This window comes from Euleptes europaea, chromosome 14, assembly GCF_029931775.1.
Source record: "Euleptes europaea isolate rEulEur1 chromosome 14, rEulEur1.hap1, whole genome shotgun sequence".
Taxonomy (NCBI): domain Eukaryota; kingdom Metazoa; phylum Chordata; class Lepidosauria; order Squamata; family Sphaerodactylidae; genus Euleptes; species Euleptes europaea.
In genome coordinates, this window is record NC_079325.1 from 49,663,434 (window position 1) to 49,688,600 (window position 25,167).

Sequence of the window (25,167 nt, forward strand, 5' to 3'; positions counted from 1 at the left end):
AGTAGAGGAAATCTGTAAGGTGACCACATGATCCTCCATATCAGCCTTTTGTCAAGCATTACAAGCTCAACTCATTCTCATCAGCCAACGCTGCCTTCAGACACCCAGTGCTGATAACTAGTGGTGGATGATAACTAGTTCCTACCCAGATTGAGGGACACCGCTATTGGAAATCCCAAGATAAAGATTCCCTCTTCCTGAACCTTAGATACTCACCATGAAGGGTTCTTTCTCGTTTGAAATAAGAAGGGCATACACGCACGCACACACACACACACACAAAGTACAGTTATAATGTCAACCGACTGCAGAGACAGGGCAGATGGCAAGAACCCCCACAGAACTGTTAATGTCTCACGCAGTCAAGCACCTAGAGAAGACAGTTGATACTCCTAACCTTCCCCAAAACCAGCTCCTTTTCTTCGCTGTGATTTCACATTCATTTTTCTTCATTACAACGTGTTTTACACCTGTTCTTGTTAATGTTCTATGTCTTGTTATACTCCTTCCTGTCCTTGGTTTAGCTCAGGGAGTACTCAAACTGGGCTCAAGAGGCACACGTGCGGGAGACAGGAAGCGACAAAATTAGTCCCGCCTCCCTGTGCAACTGGTGAGAAATCACCCAAGATCAAGATGCCCTCCTTACCTCAGAGCAGAAGGAACCCTCGTGGTTCCGTTCTCCATCACCCCTTCTCTTCTCAACAACCATGGTGCAGTTCAGCAGTTTCAGCCTTTAGATGGCAAAATATACTTCGAATGCAAAACCACATCCATTTTTAGCTCAAGAGCTGGGTGGAGCATCCCTGACAACTTTGTTACCCTGAGAGCAAAGGTGTAACAGGCACAAGGTCACCCAGTGACCTTCTTGTCTAAGTGGAAATTTGACCCTGAGTATTGTGGGTCCTAGTCTGATGATAATTACAACACCGTGGCTTTGTAAACTGACTACTGCCCCCATCCCCATTACATACGAGGTTCAAAACTGCTATCTCTGATTAGCAGAGCTATCTGGTAAAGTGCATTCTAAATTTAAACAGTTGTGGTGCTGGAGGAGGGAGGATGCAGGAAATGCATATGACAGAGAGATCTTTGAAGCTGATTTGTGTGTTTTCAGCCACTAAAGCAGTCATAAATGATTAGCAAGGTAACTCTGACTGGCCCCCGGCACCTGTACTTAATTTCTCTCCTCCTCCAGAGGAATTAATAAGCCTGGTGAAGCGGTAATTATTCCAAGCAGTGGAATGCCCTGGGTGTTTATCAGGCTGCATAGTTTTCAGTGCATTGAAAAATACCTTCAGCAAATACACTGACAGCCGAAGGGCGATCTTTGAATGACACTAATTATGCAGAGACAAAGAAAAAAATGACAGTGTTCTCATTCCTCCATTAAAGCTGATGAATCCTTTTTTCCCTTTTCTTGTATCCTCTTTGTTTCCCGTTATAGGAACTGAAAGGCGGAAAAACCTACTCCAAGGTAAGAGGAGCTGTGAGAACTGAAAAGCAAAAGTGTCTGTTTTCCACGTCCCGATGTGCACATTTATATAGCACTTTCAAGTGTTTACAATGTTCCACAAACCCTTAGGACAGCCCTTCAAGGTAGGCCAGTGCTATTATTCCCATATTGCAGATGGGGACTCTGAGGCTGTGAGAGACCAGCTAGCCTAAAGCCACCCAATGAACTGAGAGGGGAGCCCTTCCTGCATCACGCTTTTGTCTGCTGTGCCACCTTTAATCAATCAAGGAAGAGATGTCTCTGGGAACAGAGCTATGCTCCAGTTAGACACAATATCCTCTTCCTTCTTTCTTTCCTGAGAAGATGTTTGTTTGTTTTGTCAATCTTATAATCCGCTCTACCCCAGCAAGCCGGGCTCAGAGCGGCTCACATAAAACGCAAAATATACAGTGAAACCGTAAAACAGCATACAACAGTAAGTTAAAACTGTCCTAACAGATTAAAACCATAAATTCTAATTTCTAATGGCGCATAGGGTTGCAATATAAGGCCACAGTATGGCCTGCAGACAGTTGTTTGGCAGCAAGCTAGGGAGGCCAGCATTTTTAGTAAGACCTGTAGTTCAGCCAGTTTTCCTCCCATGTGTTGTCAGTGGAATTGTGTTCTTGCTCAGAAGTAAATCCTGTCCCCTGGAACTCCTAAATATGGGAATTACTGAAAACTGGAACATATAAAATGTTTCTGGAAAACTCTGATCCTTGGTACTTCTTCCTCGGTATCATAAGACTACCATGTAAGCGACCTCTTGCTTCCAGACAATGGTTCTATTTTTACTTCATTTCCTCTTCCCCTCCCCAAGGCAGTAGCAAACGTAGGCTGACACCGATCCATGTTAATCAGGTCATATAGAGAACTATATGAACCTGCCTCATAACAATTCAGGCCATTAGCCTGTCTAGCTCAATACTGTCCACTCTACCCAACTATTTTCTCCAAGGCTCCAAGCAAAGGTGTTCCCCAGCCCAGGGGCCTGTTGCTATAATGTGTTTAATGATAATAAGTTAATACAGGGTTCAGTGATTTCAATGTTATAAGGGTTAGATTAATATCCAAACATGCTGGCGGTCCTACCTAGTGTGGCTCTGACTGAGTTTCTGTCCAAATAATAACACTTTCTTCTGTTCACTACTGAATTACTTAAAACTTTATTACGGTCCACACCAGGGACCTGTCGCGTGCAAATCATGTACTGTACTATTTTGAGCTGTATGCGTCCTAAGCAAGCACTGACTTTGGGAGGGAAAGACTGATTAATCAGCAGAGGGCAGCTGAAACAAGATTGTATTGATTAAAATATTTGTCCCGCACCTACCATTCCAGACCTCAAGGTGGCTTACAGCAAAGAGGCGTCAAAACTTACAATCAAATAACATCCAAAGAAACTACACCTGCAAAACTAAAAGCAATGGAGTATAAAAGCAAAAGTCCCCAGCGAATCAGTGCGACATCATATGCAACTCAATAGTCCCAGAACAGGAAAGTTTTTCACATGCCTCCTAAATACTGCCAGTGAGGGAGACATACAAATCTCCCTCACAAGTGTGTTCCATAGCCTAGGTGCCACCATTGAAAAGGCCCTGTCACATATTGCCATGCACTGTATCTCCAACTGAGGGAGGGAAATATGGTACATGGTCTTGGGCGATGATTTAAGTGTAGGGTTAGTTTCATATAGGAGGTGGCTGTCCTTGTTAAGTTTTGACTGGCCGTGCTTTGAAGGGGTCTGCCTATACCCATTCCATGATGGCATCTTTCCTTTTGTCATGTTCCGCACATGTGTCAGCTTGCTTCTCTCAATATTTTCTGCTTACCTCTTCCTGAGCCTCAGACAGTGGCCTGCTGTTCTTCTCGGTGCCTTCCTTAAGGTCCACTTCTTAAGCGTGTCCTTTCATGAACCACTCTTGCACCCCTGCCCATGGTGCCATGCTGCTTGCTTATGTTACCCTGTAAACTGAAATGATGGTTCCTGGTCCCTCTTTCCCCTCCATGCCCTCTTGTTCCTCTAACCTAGACAGTAGTACTCTTCTGTGTTGCTGTTGCCGAGTAACCACTGTGGTTCAGTAGATGATACCAGAAAAGGCAATGGGGAAGCAATGTATGGTACATGTCCTCCTTGGGTATTTGTGAAATTTAAAAAACAGCAACACACATACAGACATTGGTGAGGAGGAACAGAGGGAACACTCAAGATAACACAGGAGTTTTGGAGATTGCTCATCTTCCTGTAGTTGTGCTCCAGAATGTGCAAATGGCTGCCTTTTTGGATGCTGTATGGCAGAAATCTCCAGTCAGGTGACCCTGGACAGTCTTTTGTGTCCTCCCTCTTTCCACGGGAGCCTTCCACTTCATGTGGCACAGGCAGCCTGATGTCCCAGTCAGAAGCCACGGATCTCTTTGCTTGTTGCTAATACTTCTTTGGCAAGAGAGAGCACAGAAAAGCTCATGGGTGGAAGTGGGCCCTGCGGGATGTGCTGATGGAGAGGAAATTCGTGTGTCTGAGCCAGATGATGGTGCTGGCTGCTGGGTGGGAAAATGAAGGAAGCAGTACTGAGAGGTTATGTCTGAGAACATCCTTTTGTTACAAGGGCTGACCTTCCTCCTGCAGCGTCAGGCTGCCTTCGGTCATCACCTCGCCCTCAGGAATCCGTTTCCTGGAAAAGTTCAGACCTCAGCATGTTGTGCAAAGTTATATAGCAGCGGAATTTGAAGGCCACAGGCCTACTTTTTGGACAGGCGTACCTTGTCCTAGCCGGACCCTGCCATTTTCCCACCACTCATGAAGGCAGTTGGGAGTATTGAGGCCTGTCCCCTGACAATGAACAGGTCTTTTCCATAAGGATGCTGTTTTTCCTGTTGCGTTTCAACCTGAAAAACAGCAACTCTTCAGCATTAGTGAAAGTCATAGTGTGGCCGCGAGTGGAGAAGCAATTAAAAAAAAGAAGAGGAAAGTAGGTCACCTTTTCCGAGGCAAACATCAGAAGGAATCCTCTTTTCTTTTTTTCTTTCCTCTTCGGGGATCCAAGCTGTTGACTAATGCAAGGGAGTGGAGGGAAATTGCAAACAGGAAGATGTCACCTGTAACGAAACCAGAGTGACTTTTAAATAGAGTACAAGGGAATGGGAAGGTGTTGGTTTTTTAAAAAAAACAACCAACAGAAATCTGTTAGAGGGGATTTGAAGCAAACCTTGGAATGTGTGGTCTTGGTCTGTGAGTGCGCTTGCTTTGAGGACCCTTTCATTCCCCATTAGAATCAGCAGCATAATCTGGAAGCTTCCATGTGAGCTGGAGAAACTTTATGATCTCCAGAGTCACAGATGTGGCCATGTGAGATGCATGTTTCCTGTTTGCATGCTGCGGTGATTCCAGGGTAACGCTGGTTTTGACCACAGAGTTCAGGAAGCTACCCAAAATAATGTCTGTGATATCTGTTTCCTTTCTTCCTCAATATGGATGATCTCTTTCTTGTGAAGGGGTGGCCTTTCTCTCTGGCGGAAGATCTGATCCAGACATATATAACAGCGTGTGTGTGTTAAGTGCCGTCAAGTTGCTTCCAACTCATGGCAACCCTATAAATCAATGTCCTCCAAAAGTCCTATCTTTAACAGCCTTGCTTGGGTCTTGCAAATTGAGGGCTGTGGCTTCCAATCCATCTCTTGTTGGGTCTTCCTCTTTTCCTGCTGCCTTCACCTTTTCCTAGCATGATTGTCTTTTCCAGTGACTCTTGTCTTCTCATAATGTGACCAAAGTACGATAGCCTCAGTTTAGTCATTTTAGCTTCTAGGGTCAGTTCAGGCTTGATTTGATCTATAACCCACTGATTTGTTTTTTTGGCAGTCTGCAGTATCCATAACACTCTCCTCCAACACCACATTTCAGAGGAGTCTACTTCCTTCCTTTCAGCTTTCTTCATTGATAGTATGAGTTAACATATTTATAGAAAATGTTACAGCTGTTTGTGTCCACTAACATCATAAAATGTTTGTCTTAGAGTTGTAGAGGTGAAGCCAGTTTTTCATTGTAACCAAAAATCTTGAACACATGAACCTGCTTTATCCTAAATCAGACCATGAGGCCTTATCGAGGTCCATCTTTTCTACTCTGGCTGGCAGTGGCTCATTTGGGTCTAATCCCTAAAAGGGACTCTCACATGACCTGCTACTTGGTCCTTTTAACTGGAGTTAATGGGGCATTAACCCTGGGACTTCCAGCATGCAAGCAAATGCTTGACCGCTGAGCCTCAGCCCCTCCCCAATGTAGTATGTTAAGTAAAGTAGATTTATTATGGTCCTTAGACCAAACATAAAATTTTTGCAGTTACATTGCCTTACCCCTTCAGCAGTATAAAAAATACATTTTGGTTAAAACACCATACAAAAATATTGCTTTCTTTAAAATGGTTAAAAATTTGTCAACAATATACATTTAAACATTCAATCCCATCAACAACTTTTCAATACAGTTTAGATTTCAGAAAATTAAATACTATTCTTCAAAACTTGGCCACCGACTTTGTCACCTGAGAAAATTCATCCTTAAGAAGGATGTTAACTCTAACAGATTCAGGATAACCAGTACTCTTTCTCAAAAGAGGGCCAAGAATCTTCTCCCTTTCCTCCTTATAGTAACTACACCTAAGAAGGACATGTTCCAGTGTTCCTGGTTCACCCCTGTTGTAGGGACAGAGCCTTTGTAAGAGGGAGTCGAGTATGTTAGATAACATTATGGCATAGTCCCACATCATTTATGCTATACTAGAACTCTTAACCTTTAAGATATCACAAGACTCTCACTCCATTTTATCCTCTCAATGGTTCTGCAAGATGAGTTACATCGGAAGGGTGTAACTTGGCCTGAGTGAGTATCATGGCTAAGGATGTAAGTGTCCTTTGACTCTCTAATCACTATACCACACAGGTTTTTCCCAGGGTTCCTTGGGGTTTTAAGAACAACTGGCTTATGTCTGCAGCATGCACACACAGTAAAGTGTGCAGGGCAATCCTTGATTCATAGTTCACATTCAGCATGAACTCACTAAGATGGCTCCAGACAAGCTGGTAATTCCAGAGAAGTAGCAGCGTTAGTGTTTTAAGGTGTCACTGGAATATTTTGCTGCTACAGACTAACAAAATTTATTGCAGCATAAGTGAGCGCTGACTCACAGAAGTTTGTGCTGGAATAATGTTTTAGTCTTTAAGGTGCCACTGGACTCCTTTTTATTCTGCAGGTATGCCCTTGCCCATTACTTCTGTATCAGTCCCCTACCACCAATCTGCAATATGAGGATAACAATGCTGACCTACCTCTTATGGGTTGAAATTCTTAGCCTTTCTGAAAAATAGCCCAAGTTAACATAACATATTCCTTGGCTCCATCATCAGCCAAAAGGGAGACTGCAGCCAAGAAATCAGAAGGAGATTGAGACTGGGAAGGGCAGCCATGAAGGAGCTAGAAAATATTTTGAAGTGTAAGGATGTGTCACTGGCAACCAAGATGAAGTTAATTCATGCCATCGTATTCCCTATTACTATGTATGGGTGTGAAAGCTGGGCAATGAAGAAAGCTGACAGGAAGAAAGTAGACTCCTTTGAAATGTGGTGTTGGAGGGGAGTGTTATGGATACCATGGACTGCCAAAAACAAAAACAAATCTGGGTTCTAGATCAAATCAAGCCTGGACCCTAGAAGCTAAAATGACTAAACCGAGACTATTGTATTTTGGTCACATTATGAGAAGGCAAGAGTCACTAGAAAAGATAGTCATGCTAGGAAAAGTTGAGGGCAGCAGGAAAAGAGGAAGACCCAACAAGAGATGGATTGACTCAATAAAGGAAGCCACAGCCCTCAATTTGCAAGACCCAAGCAAGGCTGTCAAAGATGGGACATTTTGGAGGACATTGATTCATAGGGTCGCCATGAGTCAGAAGCGACTTGACGGCCCTTAACACACACACAACATATACCAGCTCTTCATAAGAGTTGTCAAACTAATGTACACAAAGCCCTTTGACCTCCTAAGTAAAGTGCTGTATAAATGCTAAGTAGTGTTGTGATTGGGTGGTGCCCGGGAAGTGACATGAAGGGCACATCTGCATGGCCATATAGCAGATGTGGTTCCATCATCAGATTCAGGTAGGCGGGAAACCTCCATCGCTGCACTTCTTGTGGGTCCTCGCTTGAGCCCAAAAGCTGCTGTGCTGTTGGCACGTGGTCCATGCCGGGAACTCCTCTGACATGTTGTCACTTACACTGGCGCATATAGCAAAAATGACAACTACAGCCCCAGTGGTTATTTGAGCACGGAACTCCATGTTGTGTATTCACATGTATGTGAATGTGACTAGCTGTGCATCCCTTTATAAACAAAAGCCGTCCTTGGGGAATTCTTATTCAAGCTTCCTGCTCATCATTAAGCCTGCCTCCGTGAACCGAACTAGTTTTGCCCCGTCATGAGTCAAAATAGCCAAGCAGATACACTTTGCTTATCTCAAAAAAATATATATTCCTGAGTTGGGAATGTTTAGTCTGGAGAAGAGGAGGTTGAGGGGGGACAGGATCGCTCACTTTAAGTATTTGAAGGGCTGTCACTTAGAGGAGGGCAGGGAGCTCTCCTCTGGCAGCAGAGGATAGGACTCGCAATAGTGGGTTTAAATTGCAGGAGAAAGGTCCTGGCTGGGTATTAGGGGGGGAAATTTACAGTAAGACTTGTTTGACAGTGGAATCAGCTACCTAGGGAAGTGAAGAGCTCCCCCTCACTGGCGGTCTTTAAGCAGATGCTGAACAAGCACTTGTCAGGGATGCTCTAGGCTGATCCTGCATTAAGCAGGGGGTTGGACTAGATGGTCTGTATGGCCCAACTCTCTGATTCTATGATCTGTCTGTTGTCCTTCCTTCAAGAGTTAGCAGGGAGAAGAAGATAGAACAGCAGCTGCTAATCCTAACCCAAACTTTCCCATGAGTTCCTATGTTCTGGAACTTAATAATTTTTTTAAAGTCCCACATTTTTAACCAAGTGCATCCTGCTGGCAGCTTAAGTGAGACTTTTAACTCTTGGACATCTCCCAAAGTTTTCCCTTGCCCTTGTTTAGTTGCATCAACATATGAGGAAATCCTAACTTGAGGGGCTGTGGCCACTCTCTTAGAATTGGGGCACATTCCCAAGCCTCACTGTAGCCCTCTAAGAAGGCTTTTAACCTTAACTCTTGGTTGTTGTTTTTTAAAGAGACTGTAAAATATGTTTTAAAGAGATTGTAAAATATGTTCTCAGTCGTGCTTATTGGGAACAGTGTGCTGATTTTAATCTACAACAATATCCTTTCATCTCTCTGTGTGCGAGCTGCACTGCATTCTGGGATGGCCCAATACAAAGAGTGCCTTTATTGTGTTTTGTATCTGTGCATAGGAGTGTGTTTTTCCACATCATTGACCTAGTGTCTTCTGTGTCCTTGGTTATGCAATGGCTGCAGGCGGTTTAACGCTGTCCTTGCCAGAGCAGCAGTTCTGTTTCCTTCACCTTATCCCTAAAAAATTTCCCGGCAGTCTGTAACGATTTGCCTCTCTTGGCGGTTAAGGATGTGACATGTTCCATCCTGGGGTGCAGATGCTGCCAGGTTCTGTGGCTGCCTCCACTCAGTGCTCTCCTTTCCTGGTTGGTTTGCTGTGTATGATGCAAAGTGTTGAATGCTTTTTAAAAATGTGTTGGCTTTACAGCTGGGTTTTGCTGATCTGAATCTGGCGGAATTTGCTGGCTCTGGGTTCACTGTCCGATGCTGCTTGCTGGAGGGGTACGATACCAAGAATACACGGCAGGATAATTCCATCTTGAAGGTAAATGCAGAAAGAACCCACTGACCGGCGCTGTACAACTAGATGTGCTTTCAAAGGATATTTCCCCTTCGCTGATTCTTGGTTTTAATAGCAGAGATTCAAAGAGAGACTTGAACTCATTTGTTTCACCACAAGTTGTAAGGAATTGCAAGTCTCCATGCACACTGGGGAAAAAATCAGTCCAATCTACTTAATGCCTTGTTGTTCTTGCTTGTGGGGGCAGTCGTTTTCATCTAAGTTTTATGCATACATGTGTCTACCTGTCCTGCAGGTTGGCCTTCACTTGGGACACCATAACATCCTTTAGCTGGGTACATGCCCAAGTTGTGGTTTCAAGCCTAGCAACTAAAAGAATCTACTTCAGTGCTTAATAGGGTTGCCAACCTCCAGGTACTTGCCTGAGATCTCCTGCTATTACAACTGATCTCCAGGCAATAGAAATCAGTTTCCCTGGAGAAAATGGTCGCTTTGGCAATTGGACTCTATGGCATTGAAGTCCCTCCCCTCCCCAAATTCCGCTCTCTTCAGCCTCGTGACTCCATACGCAGCACTGTGTCCACTGCACTACATTGATGCTGGCTCTTGACTGCAGTGTGTTTCCTAATGCACATCTTCAAGATGGCATATGCAGCAATGCACAGTCTTATTTAATACTGAATGTTATGTGCTTGGCTGACTTTAATGCAGGTCTTCAGCCAGAGGTCATTGCAACTGCTGGTATCCTTTATTGTTTGAGATTCTCTGTTTACCATGTGGAGGGTTGGAGCATTACAGCAGGCTGGGGAAGATCTCTGTTCCGAAATTGCCTAGAAAAGCAGAATGACACAAAACAAAAGGCACCTCAAAGAATACTATGGAAGAATAAACTGTTCTTAATCAGTCCTGTTGCTTGGTCACTGTGTGAGCACGTAAAGCCAGTAGTCTACCAGGTGCTAACTTAGCACAGTATGCACGTCATCCACTGGGTAAATCAGTTCTTGGGAGGAGAATATTACACTTGATCAGAAATTCAAGAACGTGGGGGGAATGGAAAGATTTTTTCTGTTACTTGTCAAAAAAGTTCAGTACAATTCTATTACATTTTAAAATTAAGCCATTCTTTTTATTTACAATACTTATTAGCTGTATTCTCTAGAAAGAATGCTGAGCGTGGCGTACACTTACATAAAGCTTACATTATGTTTAAAAAGGCTACAGTAGTCAATCATACGAATAAAACAATACAGCAGTCAAGAAAACCAATTCAACACTAAAAGAAAGGGTGCAAGTAACAATGCACAATTAACAAAATGCCTTGGATAATTTTGAGAAATTTAGCTGCTTTGTATTTGTCCCTCTTCCACAGGTGATGATTGGAATGTCCCTGCTCTCTGGAGACCCCTGCTTCAAAACGTGAGTTGTTTGAATGAGCTCTTATGCTAAAAATAGGTAAAAGGGAGCCAGGATTGTCATACTTCTGCCTTGTTCCTTTACTTTACTGATACTGTTCATATGGCCAATTCCGCCCTGAACAATGTCACACTAAGATCAAAATTAAAAAGGAACTTGATTGACTGAGATAAAAACTTGGCAACTGCCAATGTAGCTTTAAAATCCACCCCTGCTAGAACCCTCAAATTATCCAATTCTCAAACAGATTCTCAGATAAAAGGCTTTATCCATCTGTCTCTAGCTTTGTTGAGCAGGTTGCAGCTAAACAAGGAATGCTGAAGAGTGTCTGTTTGGCCAGAACCACACTGACATACTCTCTCACAATACGTACCCTATTTAAATGACCCATTAACTCCCCTGATGGAGTGGTATTTAGTCTAGCCAACATATAAATCAGGGGTGGGGAACCCTTTTCCTGCCAAGGGCCATTCGCACATTTATAACATCATTCGGGGGACATACCAGGCGTAGATCTCCCGGCGCGGGTTAGGGGGGGGAGAGGCTAGGGTTGCCAGGTCTCCAGCCACCACCTGGAGGTTGGCAACCCTAGGAGAGGCTATGCAGGGGAAAGAAAGAAAAAAGGAAGGAAGAAAAGAAAGGAAGGAAGGAAAGGGAGGGAAGGATGCTCCCCCCCGACACACACAAACACATACTTGCTGGGCCGTACAGCTTCGCGCGTACACACACGCACGGGGAGCGCTCGTTGGGGACCCTCTGGCGGTGGCGGCACGACAAGCACGCAGGCCGGGGAATGGAGCGTGGCCCTCCGGCAGCGGCGGGGCGGCAAGCATGCAGGCCGGGGAATGGAGCACAGGGGGCTGGGCGGGGACCCTCTGATGGTGCTGAGGCTAGCGTGTGGGCTGGGGGCTCGAGCAGGGGGAGGGCTGGGCAGCGGCGCAGACGATGGCGAGGGCTGGGCGGGGACCCTCCGGCGGCGGTGGCACGGCAAGCATGCAGGCCAGGGGGAATGGGCGGAGACCCTCTGATGGCGCCATGGCTAGCTCGCGGGACAGGGGCTCAAGCAGGGGGAGGGCTGGGCGGGGAGTCTTGGCAGGCGGGCCGCAGGCCGGATAAAATTATCCCGCGGGCTGGAAACGGCCCATGGGCCAGAGGTTCCCTACCCCTGCTCTAAGTGCTCTTATTGTAGTACTTCTGAAATCCAGTTTTTGCAAGCAGCTCAGGATTGAAGAAAGAGCTGCCGATGACCCATGATCCTTTAGGTCAGAAAGAGAGATTCCTATAGACTGGATACGACATTCAACTAGCTTACTCCAAGAGGTCTGGTAAGAGTCTGTTTTAAGTAGGTATAAATATCCGTTCGCCTCTGTAGAGAAATAAATCTTGACCCAGAATCTAAAAGCCACGACCGCCTTGTTCCCTTACTTCTGTGTCTGTATTCCTGTAAGGTTGGGTTTATCACATAATTGGAGGCTACAGGTGACCACCTTCCTGTATTGCTACAGCTACCCACGCAGTAAGCTTTTATGCTTCTCAGTCCCAGTTGCCTGTTTTATATCCTTATCAGGTTAAGGGAAGGAAGGAAAATGATGCCTTTTAAAATGTATATATATTTTCATATGCAAAACACAAATACATATCAAGAGGGTCAAGTAAGTCCAATTTGCCTTGCCACATCAGAGGCCTCCCTGCATGCTCAAAGTGGCAGTCCATTGCCTTCCTGTCCACGACCATTTTATGCATTATTACACTCAACATGAATTCTCAGCATACCTTATCTCCTCAAGCGTCATACCTATTTGTCCAGCATTGCTGAAAGAATGACTAATTTTCAATCAATGCGCACATTCTTTTTGCGACTCCTCCCTTTACTCTTATGCAGTTGAACAGGTTCAGCTCCCTTGCTATTTGCCAGCTTCCCTTAGGATGTGCAGGCAATGCTGGGATAGAAATGTCCCTCTGTGGCTGGTCCATAGTGCTGTTTTGGTGGTTGGCTTGATTTATTATTAGAGGAAACAAACTTGGGAAATCCCAAGCAGGGAGAAATTGCAGGGGGCAGGAAAAGTTTCAGCCCACTAAGCAAAATATTTCCTTCTGGAATTGTGTGAGCTTTCAGGAGCATGGACAGATTCTCCACCCCATTTTCCTTTCAACTGTCAATATCTTGTGGTCCTGGAGCGAATTCAACCCTCGGGCCATTTGCGAAGGGGGGGGGTCCCTCCTGTTCCCTTTTCTTTTGGTTAATTTACAGAGTCATGTTTTCCTCATACCTGAAGAGCCCTGTGAGTAGGTAGAGAAGTTTGTCTTGCCTGTGGGTAGCCTGGATTTGCTGCTTTTGTGATTGGCACGGGGCCAACCACTTTACTGTTGGGTATCATAATGATGCAGACAGGTTCTGCACAGTCTCGCCCGTGTGGTGCCCAAGGGCCCTTAACTCTTGCATGTTTTATCTTCAGAGCACATCTTCTTTAGTGACAAACTCCAAAGGATTTTAACAGTCTAATATGCTCCATCTCCGCATGTCTGTGCTTTAACCTCTTGTATGATTGTCCCTTTCACTCATTCACTTGCTGGGGAATATTTAAGTCCCCTGCAAGGACCCAAACCTCTAAAGAGAGGTCGCCTTCTCATTTACCAATCCCTTCAGTACGTCTTTAGTTTGTTGTGATGAAGCGAACCAGTGTAAAAGTTCCCCACTTGAAAATCTGCTTTTAATGACTCGGTAATAGTTTTGCGTGACTTGTTAAGGTTTATTGCTTTGTTTGTTCATTTGTTTTGGCTTCTACAGGCCTCCGTCCACAGCCAAATCTATTAGCATCCCAGGGCAGGACTCCACCCTGCAGTTGACCTGTAAAGGTGAAGGTACCAGCAGCAGCAGCACACCTGCCACAATTGGCTCCGTCCGTCAGAACAAGCCCAGGCCCACCATCCTTGGCTCAGGTACAAGCAATATATGCCTTCTGAAGTACAGACGTTGAATCTCTGCCACATTATGTATTGACACCGAGCCTCTAGTGCAGGGGTAGAAGAAGAAGAAGAGGAGTTGGTTTTTATATGCCCACTTTCTCTACCACTTAAGGAAGAATCAAACTGGCTTACAATCATCTTCCCTTCCCTTCCCCTCAACAGACACCCTATGAAGTAGGTGGGGCTGAGAGAGTGTGACTAGCCCAAGGTCACCCAGCTGGCTTCATGTGTAGGAGTAGGGAAACAAATCCAGTTTACCCTATTAGCCTCCGCTGCTCATGTGGAGGAGTGGGGAATCAAACCCAGCTCTCCAGATCAGAGTCCACCGCTCCAAACCACTACACCACGCTGGCTGGCTAGGTGTCAATCATAAGGCCCATGGGCCGGATCCAACCCCTTGAGAGCTTTTATCAGGCCTGAGAACCAACCGAGGCAGCCCCCCCGCCACTCCTGATCTGGGCTGGGGAGGCATGGCCCGGCCTGACCAAGTGACATTTATGTCATATCTGGCCCTCGTAACCATTGAGTTCAACACCCCTGCTCTAGTGTTCATGTCAAAACTCTGGAGCGCCCTACCACTGACTCTTGGTCTTCAGCTCACATTTATTACCTGTCAGCTACCTTTGTCCATCTCTGACTTGTGCCATACTGTTATGTAGACCTAGAATATCTCCCATGTCTGTTAATTGGACCACCTCCCTCTCTGAATCTCTCTTCAACACTTAGTTCTTCTAAATGAAGACTTTCTAAAATAGTCTACCCTCAAACAGGAGGGCTGTTCTTCAGCAGTAAGTCACCTGTTTCACATGCAGAAAGGCCCAAGCTGAATCCCCAGTATCACTAGCAAAAGATTCTCAGGTAACAGATCTTGGAAGGACCTTTCTCTGCCTGAGACTATGGAGAGCTTTTGCCACTCATTGTAGATAGTATTGAGCTGGAGGGACCAATGGTCTGACTAGGTACAAGGCAGCTTCATGTGTTTCTACTCCAAGGAAAATAATTTCTTCCCCATATGCTAAAACATAACTAAGTGATGTTGGCATGCATCTGTAATATGTTGTCGGCAGGTAAAAGCTAATGCTTCCATCTCTTTTTGTTGAGGTTTCTTTCACACATTCCTCACAGGCTTTTCTGAGACCCGTCTCATGGTGGTTCTAATATTCAATGGCACAGCGTCCTTATCCACTTGTCCAGGGATCTTAAGCAGACAGCTTTCCAAAAGCTGCTCAACAGTTTCCAGGTCTGCACTGTGGCTTCATTCCAAGCTCACTGAACCTTCAGGGTAGCCATACCTCTGCTTTGCACCTCTCAAAAGCTATTGGTCTTCCTTGCAGTACTTGTCCTAGCTAGTTTATTTTTTAAAAAATTACCTCATTTGTACCCCATCTTTCTCCCCAGTGGGGACCCAAAGCAGCTTACATCGTTGTCCTCTCCTCCCTTTTATCTGCACAACAACAACCTTGTGAGGTAGGTTAGCCTGAGAGTGTGTGACTGGCCCAAGGTCACCTTAACAAGCTTCCATGGCTGAGTGGGGACTCCAACCTGGGTCTCCCAGATCCTAGTCTGACACTCTAACCACTAAACCACACTGGCACCGCACATCTTGTCGACCTGATCAGCCTGCCTTTGTTTCTCTCTTGTGCAATAATGTGCATCATGGGCTGATGTTCCGTAGTGCAATTGGGTTGCCTGTTGGGTTGCATGGAGGGAAAAAGGCTTTGCATACAGCAGGAGAGCAAAGAGTACAAGTAGAGTATCCCTTATCCGGACATCCCATATCCAGACTGATCCGAAAACCGGATCCTTTGAGCCGGCATGCAGACAGCTTTCAATGCTGCCTGCTTTCAGTGTTTCATCTCACCTAAAAAAATTAAATAAAATGTACACTGCATTGCAGGTGGAGACCGAAAGCCTGCCATTCATTTTTGCTCTTGTTTAACAGCTGATAAAGGTATTCTGGTGAGATAGTTACCCCTTTGCTTTCTGATGGTTCAGCGTACACAAAATTATAAAAAATATTTGTTTAGAATGACATTCAGGCTATGTGTATAAAGTATATATAAAACATAAATGAATTTGGATTTCTATATGCAAAAATTCCAAAATATTCCAATATACAGAAAGATCCGAAATACAGACCAAGCAGTCTGGATAAGGGATACTTAACCTGGTATAAACCAAATTCCTTTCCTCGGAATGTATCTTGCAAGTGCTGCTGTATCCAGATAGACTCTAGGTTTTGAAATGGAATCCTCCACAAAAATAGACCTTAAACCTCACTTTGTAGTGAGAGCCTCGTTCGTTCAGGAGTTGGCTAGCCACTCAGTTTTTCGGAGGGGACAATCCAAAGGAATCTGTTGGTGCTGAAAGTTGCTTGGCTGCTTCCAGTGCTAGGCAGAGACAATGTTGTCTATTCATGGTGTGGCTCCAGTGTCCCTCGGCAGCTGTAGCAGAGATTCCCTAGATCCTCCCAACAGGAAAATCTAGACCACGTAGCTGTGGTTTGCCAGCAATGTTTCTGACTTGCCCTGTTGTTGTTTTTTACAAGGTGTCCCAGAGGAACCAGACCAGAACCTGTCCAGTCCAGAGGAAGTATTCCACTCAGGGCATTCGCGGAACTCCAGTTATGCCAGCCAGCAATCCAAGATCTCTGGTAACTGCCAATCAGATAGATTGTGGCATCTCTCTGGCAAAGGAGGCAGGGCTGGGCATAGTTTGTGCCAAGGGAACCCAAAGGATGCTGTGAGCGGGCTTTTATCTGCCTACATCGATTCTGAGCACAACGTCTGCTGTTTTGCACCTGCAAAGTACTTTGATAAGAGCAAGCGAGGTTGCTGAAGAGCAGTGAAGGCATTGGAGACAATTCGTACAAAATGCCGCAGCAGGGTTGCAGATGGGAGCTAATTAGCAAGGTTGCATCTTGCCAGTTTTAGAAGAGCTTTTATTGCTTCTCGGCATGCTTCAGAGTGTAGGCTGTGACCTTTAACACTTCAGCAGCATGCCTGAGAGTTTGGCAGAGGCCTTTTTCTGGGAAATGCCCACCTTCAGAGGGGAAGAGTTTGATGAGCAGGGAGATGGTCTACTCCATGGTGGCACCTTGACCGTGCAACCCCTTGCCTATAGTTGTTTGTAGGATGTTGAGTCTCTTCAGCTACCAAGTTAAGGCCTTTTTTTTCCTTTTAATTCAACCGTGTTTTTACTTGATTTTGCTGGGGGGCAGGTTTGAGCATGCTGGCTTTAATATTTTCAGGGTTGCCGCTTTTGTTTGTTTGATACGGTTGCTCATTTATTGTTTTTATCTGGCAGCAGTTTCCAAAACCTTTTGGTTGAAAGGCAGACTCCAGTTGAGTATTCTGTCCCCTTTCTATGTTTTTCCCCTCCACGGAGCTCAAATGTGATTCTCCCCTTCTTCATTTCATCCTCATAAGCTTGTGAAGTAGGTCAGGCTGAGAGAAAGGTGACTGACTTGAGGTCAACTGGAGAGCTTTATGGCAGAGTGGGAATCTGAACCCAGGACTCCATGGTTGCAGCTAGGGTTGCTATGTCTCGGGTTCCTGGAGAGGGTGGAGCCTGGAGAGTGTGCTCAGCAGGGATGTGATGTCATAGAGTCCACCTTTCAAAGCAGCCATTTCATCCAAAGGAATTGATGTCTGGAGTCTGGAGATCAGTTGTAATTCCTGGAGTACTCCAGGCCCCTGCTGGAGACTGGCAAACCTAGTTGCAGCCCCACACTCAAACCATGTCACTAAGTGGCTGCAGCTTTACTTTTGGAAGAGAAAGTTGGGTTCAATGTTTATTTTCTATTCTGATTTTTTGGTATGCCCTGAGCCACAAAGCTGTTTTGTTTGAGCATACGTGGGAGTAAATCGCATGCAGCTACTTCTGCTTTGGGACAGTGAAGTGGTGCCGTAGATTGTCCATAACGCACATTGCATCTTTTCGCAGGCTACAGCACCGAGCACTCGCGGTCCTCCAGCATGTCTGACCTGACCCACCGGCGGAATACCTCCACCAGCAGCAGTGCCTCTGGAGGCCTCAGCATGACGGTTGAGTGCCCTGAGGGTGAGAGAGAACACAAGATGGAGAAACCCCCTCGCCCGCCAAGACCAAACCTCCTGTTAGACAGATCGTCCAGGTGAGTGTCGGCTGGTGTGAAAGGAGAAAGGGGCCTCTTGTGTCTCAGGAGAACATAAGAAGAGCCCTGCTGGTCCATCTAATACATGAACACATGAAGCTGCCTTATACTGAATCAGACCCTTGGTCCATCAAAGTCAGTATTGTCTACTCAGACTGGCAGCGGCTCTCCAGGGTCTCAGGCAGGGGTCTTTCACATCCCCTTTAACTGGAGTTGCCAAGGATTGAACCTGGGACGTTCTGCATTCCAAGCAGATGCTCTACCACTGAGCCATGGCCCCTCCCCAAATCCAGCATTCTGTCTCATACAGTGGCCAACCAGTTATTCTGGAGGGTCAACAACAGGGCATAGAGGCCGAGGTCTTCCTCTGATGTTTCTTCCCGGCACTGGTATTGCTGCCTCTGAATGTGGACGTTCCCTTTAGTCACCATAGCAAGTCTGCATACAAAAGCTACCTTGTGCCACAGTTGTCCAAAGTCAGGCCCATGACAACAGTGTTCTGTACAGCTCAATATCTTTGCTTGCCCTGCTCAGTTGCCCAAGGTTCTTTTTGTTGGAAGTGTGCGGGACCGGCTTCTTGTTTGCAAAGCATGAACTCTGCTATTGAGCTTTGGCCTCTTTTTGGGGACTGGCTTTTGATGGAACATCAAATGTAGAACATGGAACATCTAACCATGGAACATCTAATGTAGAAGCATTCCTTCCTCTTCTAAGACGGTGCCTGCCATCTATGTTGTGTTTGTAAGCACTTATATTAAACAGTCCTTGAAAATGTGTTGCCCAGTTTAAGTGGGGCACCTTCTTTAGTCAAAAGGTTTTGATTGAAGTATTAGAACTGATTTGTTAAGTAGAGATGGAGTCCTACTTCTTCCATTTGAAATGGTCACCATTGAATGTAGGCAGTATTTGCTCTTGCCAACAACTGCCCAGTGTCTCTTGGATACTAAATTGAGTTGAAAAGTAGTCTCTTGAGGAATGTGGAATCCAAACTGTTATGAATTTGATAGGACTCATATTTTTAGCCTACAGCAAGTATTGTATTTTCTAGAAGAGATGCATACCTGTTTTCTTCTGGGCTCAATTTAAAGTGCTGTTTTTTACTTTTTTTTTCAGCTATTTGTTTTAGGGTCCAAATACCTACAGAACTGCCTATCTCTATATAATCCCATGCACAAATCTAGGTCTTCACCATCAGCCCCTTTCAGTGCCCTCCCCTTGGCAAGTATAGGCATCTGCAGTAAAGGCCTGCAAAGTAGTTATTTTCTGCAGGGCTTTTATGGATTAACTCTATGTACCGCTGAGGGTTAGAGAAAGTTTTTTACAGATGTGGTAAGTGGTTGGGCTTTGGTGTGTAATTTAACTGTTGCTAGATTTTGTTATGGTAAATGTCTTTTTGGTAGATTGTCTTTTTGGGAAGACAAATAAACAAAAAGATTGTAATGCAAAAACCGAACTGACAAATCCGGATGGTAATAGCAGTGCTGTACCATGACCACTTTTTTCAGCCCTTCCTAGTCATTCAACAACCAAGAAGGTGCTTGTTTCATTTTTTCTGTCCATCCTTTCATTGCCAGGAGGAAAAAGGATTCTGTGGAAAGTCATCCCACTTGGGTGGACGACACCAGGATCGATGCTGACGACATAGTGGAGAAAATCATGCAGAGTCAAGACTTCACAGACGTCAGCAACACAGAAGGTGAGGTTTCTAGCGGTTTTTCTGAAAATGAAGCCTCTGTCCCTTGGGACTCCCAAATGTTCTCAGTTTAAGGTCTGATCCTATGGATTGCTCCTCCGCATCCAGTTGCAGATAGGATTCAGCAGAAGGATTCTGGCAGCATCACAAGAACAACTTCTTCCACATGCACCTCCCCTGCTCTTTATGATCTGGGACTCTCTACAGTCAACCAGAGTGAGGTGTGAATGATCTACCATTAGGCTCTTCCTTGATTTGAAAGCTGCCCCTCCCAGAAAGACTGCCTTTGAACACTGCAGAAGCATTGTTGGGTGAAGAGGGTGTGTTTAACCCTTTCCTCTTTAAATGCCTCTGCCACAATTTAAAATGCCCCTCTGTCCGGACATGTGTATTCCTGTATCTGTATGCCTGTATCTCCCTTTTTCTATTTGGTTGGTAGCAACTGCTGAAGAGGCATTTTTTGGCAGCAGCCCCCACTACCACCATTATGGAAACAGCTTCCAGCTGTGTCTAGCCACATTCACAAGCTTAGATCTTTTAACCAGCTTTAAAAATGTATCTATTTATACTGGCTCTATGTGGCTAATGTAGTCTGGGTTTTCCTATTGGGGCTGCAGTATAATTGTGGTTTCTCTTTGTGCTTTGTTCTAAAGCATGTGGGGGGGAGTGAGAACTCTTGTAATTGGAAAAACACTTTTTTTACATTTGCTAAGTTAAATGGGGGGGGGGGCACTGCCCATTAGTTTGACTGCTGTTTTTGCCATCAGATGAATTGCTAGGCCACTAGTTTACCTGGCTTTAAAAGCGCACTGGGCAGATTTATGAAGGAGGAGGAGACATCTACCAACATATATCAGCCATGATGGTTAAATGACATCTTCATCCTCGGAGGACAAATTGAGTGCCAATCACTGAGGGCAGTAATGAAGGAAGGGCACTGCCCTCGTGACCTGCTTGTGGCTTCCTGGAGGCATCTGATTAGTCTCCTGTAAAAAACCCTTGGTCTGATTTGGCAGGTCACTTCTAACGGTGCCTAGGGTCCACGCTTCTCTTTCAACCCCTGCCTAGATCAGCTGTGCTGTGCAAGGGCCGTTGCACTGGTAAGGAGGAGGTAACAAGGCTGCTCCCAGCTGCTCTCTGTCATCTTGAACAGTTCAGCTTGGAAAGAAGACAGTTAAGGGGAGACATGATAGAGGTCTATAAAATTATGCATGGTATGAAGAGATTGGACAGGGAGAAGCTTTTCTCCCTCTCTCATAATACTAGAATATGGGGGTCATTTGTTGAAGCTAGAGGGTGAGAAATTCAAAGCAGACAAAAGGAAATATTTCTTCACACAACACATAGTTAAATTGTGGAACTCCCTGCCCCAGGATGTGGTGATGGCTGCCAACTTGGAAGGCTTTAAGAGGGGAGTGGACATGTTCATGGAGGAGAGGTTTATTTATGGCTACTAGCAAAAATGGATACTGGTCATGATGCATACCTATTCTCTCCAGGATCAGAGGAGCATGCCTTTTGTATTTGGTGCTGTGGAACACAGGCAGGATAATGCTGCTGCTCTCGTCATGTTTGTGGGCTTCCTAGAGGCACCTGGTTGGCCACTGTGTGAACAGACTGCTGGATTTGATGGACCATGGTCTGATCCAGCATGGCCTTTCTTATGTTCTTATGAACCCTGTAGCACTCCTGCTCAAATGTTACGATGCTGTTTCTCATACTGCTTAGTTTCCTGGCAAGCATAGCAAAACCAGCCAGTGCTATTCTGCTTCCTTTGGCAAAAGGCTGTGCTTTTACTGTTGCAGCATAAGCCAATATTGGAAGTTGGGCTGTTTGACATTTGTTTTCTTTTTTTGTGCTTTTTAATCTGTTTCCAAGTCTGCTCCACTTTTTCTCAAGGCAGTGTTAGGGGGAAAGTAATAATCCAGTGAACACAGAGGATGCTGATTTGAAAAGTTGGAAAGGCAGCTTATGAAAAACATCAGACTTACTTTACCACAGCAAGCTGGAGGTCCATCTGTTATTTCCAGACAGTGGTTGGCCAGATGTTTCTGGGAAACTCAGAGCAGGGTATGAAGGAATGTCCCTCCTCTTTAACCAGTTAATCTTTCCATTTAACTTCTTATCATAAGCTGCCTTGAGAATCAAGTTAGCGGTTAGCTCAGGATACAAATGCTTAACATAGATATTACAATACTGCCTTCTGATACGTGAAAATCAAATTTACCATAGCCTGGCTGTTTATCAAAAACTTACCACAACCTTTCAAAAGCCTGCCCAAGAGAAAAGCTTTACATCCCTTCTAGAAGAGAAGAAGAGTTGGTTCTTATATGACAACTTTCTCCAGTACTTAAGGGAGAATCAAACCAGATTACAATCACCTTCCCCTTCCCACAATAGACACCCTGTGAGGTAGGTGGGGCTGAGAGAGTGTGACTAGCCCAAGGTCACCCAGTGGGCTTCATGTGTAGGAGTGGGGAAACAAATCCAATTCACCAGATTAGCGTCTGCCGCTCAAGTGGAGGAGTGGAGAATCAAACCTGGTTCTCCAGATTAAAGTCCACCGCTCCGAACCACTGCTCTTAATGGACCTTGGTCTCCAGAAGGAGAGCCAGCATGGTGTAGTGGTTAAGAGCAATGGTTTGGAGCGGTGGACTTTGATCTGGAGAACCGGGTTTGATTCCCCACTCCTCCACATGAGTGGTGGGTGCTAATCTGGTGAACCAGGTTGGTTTCCCCACTCCTCCACACAAAGCCAGCTGGGTGACCTTGGGCTAGTCACACTCTCTCAGCCCCACCTGCCTCACAGGGTGTCTGTTGTGGGGAGAGGAAGGGAAGGCGATTGTAAGCCGGTTTGATTCTCCCTTAATGTTAGAGAAAGTCGCCATATAAAAACCAACTCTTCTTCTTTTTCTTCTTAACCACTACACCATGCTAAAAAAGATATGCTGTATGAGTTCCTGGAAGGTTTACGCTGATGTGGCTTTTTTGCTGCTTGAATCTGGTGGTCTGAGGAGTCAAGAAAGTGCTTTTGGGTGATCTTAAGGGTCACGGTGGTGGATGATGGGGCAAGTAGCTAACTGTGGCATAACAGGTAACCATCTGTGCTCACAGACAGCACCGTGTTGATGGTGTCTTGATGCAGTCAGCTGCTGCAAACCCTTGTAACTGAAGCTGTTACTGCACTTGGTATTCCCAGTGATGTATTAAGAGTTTGGAAATGTTATAAAAAAATACTTTTCGCACTTTCTATGTATTCCCACCGATGTATTAAGAGTTTGAAACTGTTATAAAAAATACTGTTCGCACTTTGTTTTAGCTGTGAAGACGTCTTCCAACCATTTTTTAGCTGTGGCATCCAAAAACCCTTTTAAAGCAACGTTTTTTATAACATTTCCAAACTCTTGATACATCGCTGGGAATACCTAGTGCTGTAACAGCCAAAGTCTCTGCCCCACCCCTTCATTGCAGGTAACCTTTGATAGCCTGTGCTGGCCCAGAGGCATGAGCTAAAAGGCTCTTGGCCTGAGGGTCATAGCCTGGAGCTTGGAAGAAGATCTGCTGGCAGAGAGCCAGCGTGGAGTAGTGGTTAAGATTAGTGGACTCTAATCTGGTGAACCGGGTTGGTTTCCCCACTCCTCCACATGAAGCCTGCTGGGCGACCTTTGGCTAGTCACAGTTCTTCAGACCTCTCTCAGGCCCACCTACCTCATAAGGTGTCTGTTGTGGGGAGAGGAAGGGAAGGCGATTGTAAGCCGTTTTGAGGCTCCTTAAAGGTAGAGAAAAGCAGGGTATAAAAACCTTCTCCTCCTCCTCTGCAGTCAGAAGCCTTTTTTGGGGTAAAGTTCTCCTGTTTTTTTTCTTTACATTGGGTTTTTGTATTGTAAGCCACTTTGCATTTCCTTTGTAGAGAATACTTAAGAATGTAAACCAAGCCACCTTATTGTACAGAACATTGCCTCCGCTATATGTTGTGTATGTGTGTGTTCAATTTTAGGGATAGATCCATTGTGGTTATGTAAGTGATGGTAGCCCCAGAAATTCAACCTTAGGGGCATGTCTGTCTTTCTGTCTGTCTCTCTCTCTCTCTCCCCCTCCCCCTCCCTTCCTCCCCCCCCCCGAGGGATACTGTCATATGTCCAAAAGGGCAAGAGTCCAGTTTGCACACATGACAGTATCTCTCCAGTAGATTCCTGTCCTCTTCCCCTTTTCTCCCTGGTACGCTTTTGCCTTTCTCTTGGGGCATTTACCTTCTCTGAGTGGCACTTCTTGAAATGTGCTGGTACCAGTGGTGTTCTGGCTGGAGGCAAAAAGGAGTCAATGCTGCTCACTTTTTGTGACTGTGCAAGATAAGCGGTGAGAATATTTCTGCTCACTCAGCACAGTAGGGGGAGACCTCCCAGCAGGCGGTTATTTTGTGGGTTTGTGTCTGAGTTTTCTGCTCTCCTGTTTCTTCACAGATAGTAACCTGAGGCTGTTTGTAAGCAGAGATGGCACAACCACGTTGAGCGGGATTCAGCTTGCAAACAGGTACCACCAGATGCTTTTCCAAGCATGAGCTTGGGCCGCGTGCATACTGAGGAGGGGAGGGCTTGTGGCTCAGTGGTAGAGCATCTGCTTGGCATGCAGAAGGTCCCCGGTTCAATCCCTGGCATCCCCAGTCAAAGGGACTAGGCAGGTAGGGGATGTGAAAGACCCCTGCCTGAGACCCTGGAGAGCCGCTGCCGGTCTGAGTTGACAATACTGACTTTGATGGACCAAAGGTCCGATTCAGTATAAGGCAGCTTCATGTGTTCATGTGAGGATGCTCTGACATTCTAGATGACAAAGTTGCACCAATCTGGAACTTTGGATGTTCTGACCCAGAGCATGTGGGGAGGGGACTTGGGCCATGAATGGGAAAGATCAGGGAGGAGGTAGAGGAGGAAGAAGATGAGGGATCCGGTGCTGGTGAGATGAAAGCGATGCTGCAGCACAAGTCTGTTGGCCTCTGGCTCTTTCACTCTGCATAATCATATTGTTGCTATAGTTCTCATTTCCCAAAAATATATATATTCTATTAAAAATGTGTTTGTTTTGGTTTTTTCTTCTCTTCTTCCCCCCCCCAACAAAAAAAACCATTCTGATGTTTGATTTAAGTCCAGGTTAGTTCTTCTTAATAGATTAGTTTAGTCTCAATTTCAGTGTTGAATTGATGCTCTTCAGAGCGGGAGCCGCAAGCTGACATTATTGTCTTCTTCCCCCTACCCTTCCTTTTTTTTATTACTTGTGCAGGGTCTCATCTGGAGTTTACGAGCCAGTGGTAATCGAAACCCATTAAATGTGAAACGGCCAGGGTGGACCTGCTGGAAATGGTCACCTCCCCAACCAAACCCACGTCGGATGCCAATTTCTCCTCTTCAACTTTTTCTCTTCACACAACATTCCAGGCAGGACTCCTGAGGCCTCTTCCTGCCATGTGCACTACCAATCTGCTCCAAGGACAGAACACTCCAGAAGGTGCACTTTGCTCAAGGCCACCTCGCGGGCTCCCCAAACTCTTCCCAGTATCTGGAAGCCTCCGGCCATTTCCTGCCGATCCCAGTCGTCTCCTTGTTGGTAGAGGAGGATTCCTCTTCACCCCGCCCCCAAATTCTCATTCCACAA

General features: G+C 45.5%; 1 protein-coding gene across 1 annotated transcript in view; it reads left to right on the plus strand.

Moving 5' to 3' along the window:
- Positions 1–24,946, plus strand: part of EEIG1 (estrogen-induced osteoclastogenesis regulator 1) — an 81,890-nt gene extending 56,944 nt beyond the window's left edge. Inside the window, exons 3-11 of the mRNA XM_056860616.1 lie at positions 1,445–1,474; positions 9,221–9,337; positions 10,683–10,729; positions 13,515–13,666; positions 16,242–16,346; positions 17,639–17,828; positions 19,403–19,524; positions 23,982–24,051; positions 24,796–24,946. Coding sequence (XP_056716594.1) covers positions 1,445–1,474; positions 9,221–9,337; positions 10,683–10,729; positions 13,515–13,666; positions 16,242–16,346; positions 17,639–17,828; positions 19,403–19,524; positions 23,982–24,051; positions 24,796–24,841 — 879 coding nt within the window. The 3' untranslated portion in view covers positions 24,842–24,946. The remainder of the gene's footprint in view (positions 1–1,444; positions 1,475–9,220; positions 9,338–10,682; positions 10,730–13,514; positions 13,667–16,241; positions 16,347–17,638; positions 17,829–19,402; positions 19,525–23,981; positions 24,052–24,795) is intronic.
- Positions 24,947–25,167: the final 221 nt, after the last annotated feature.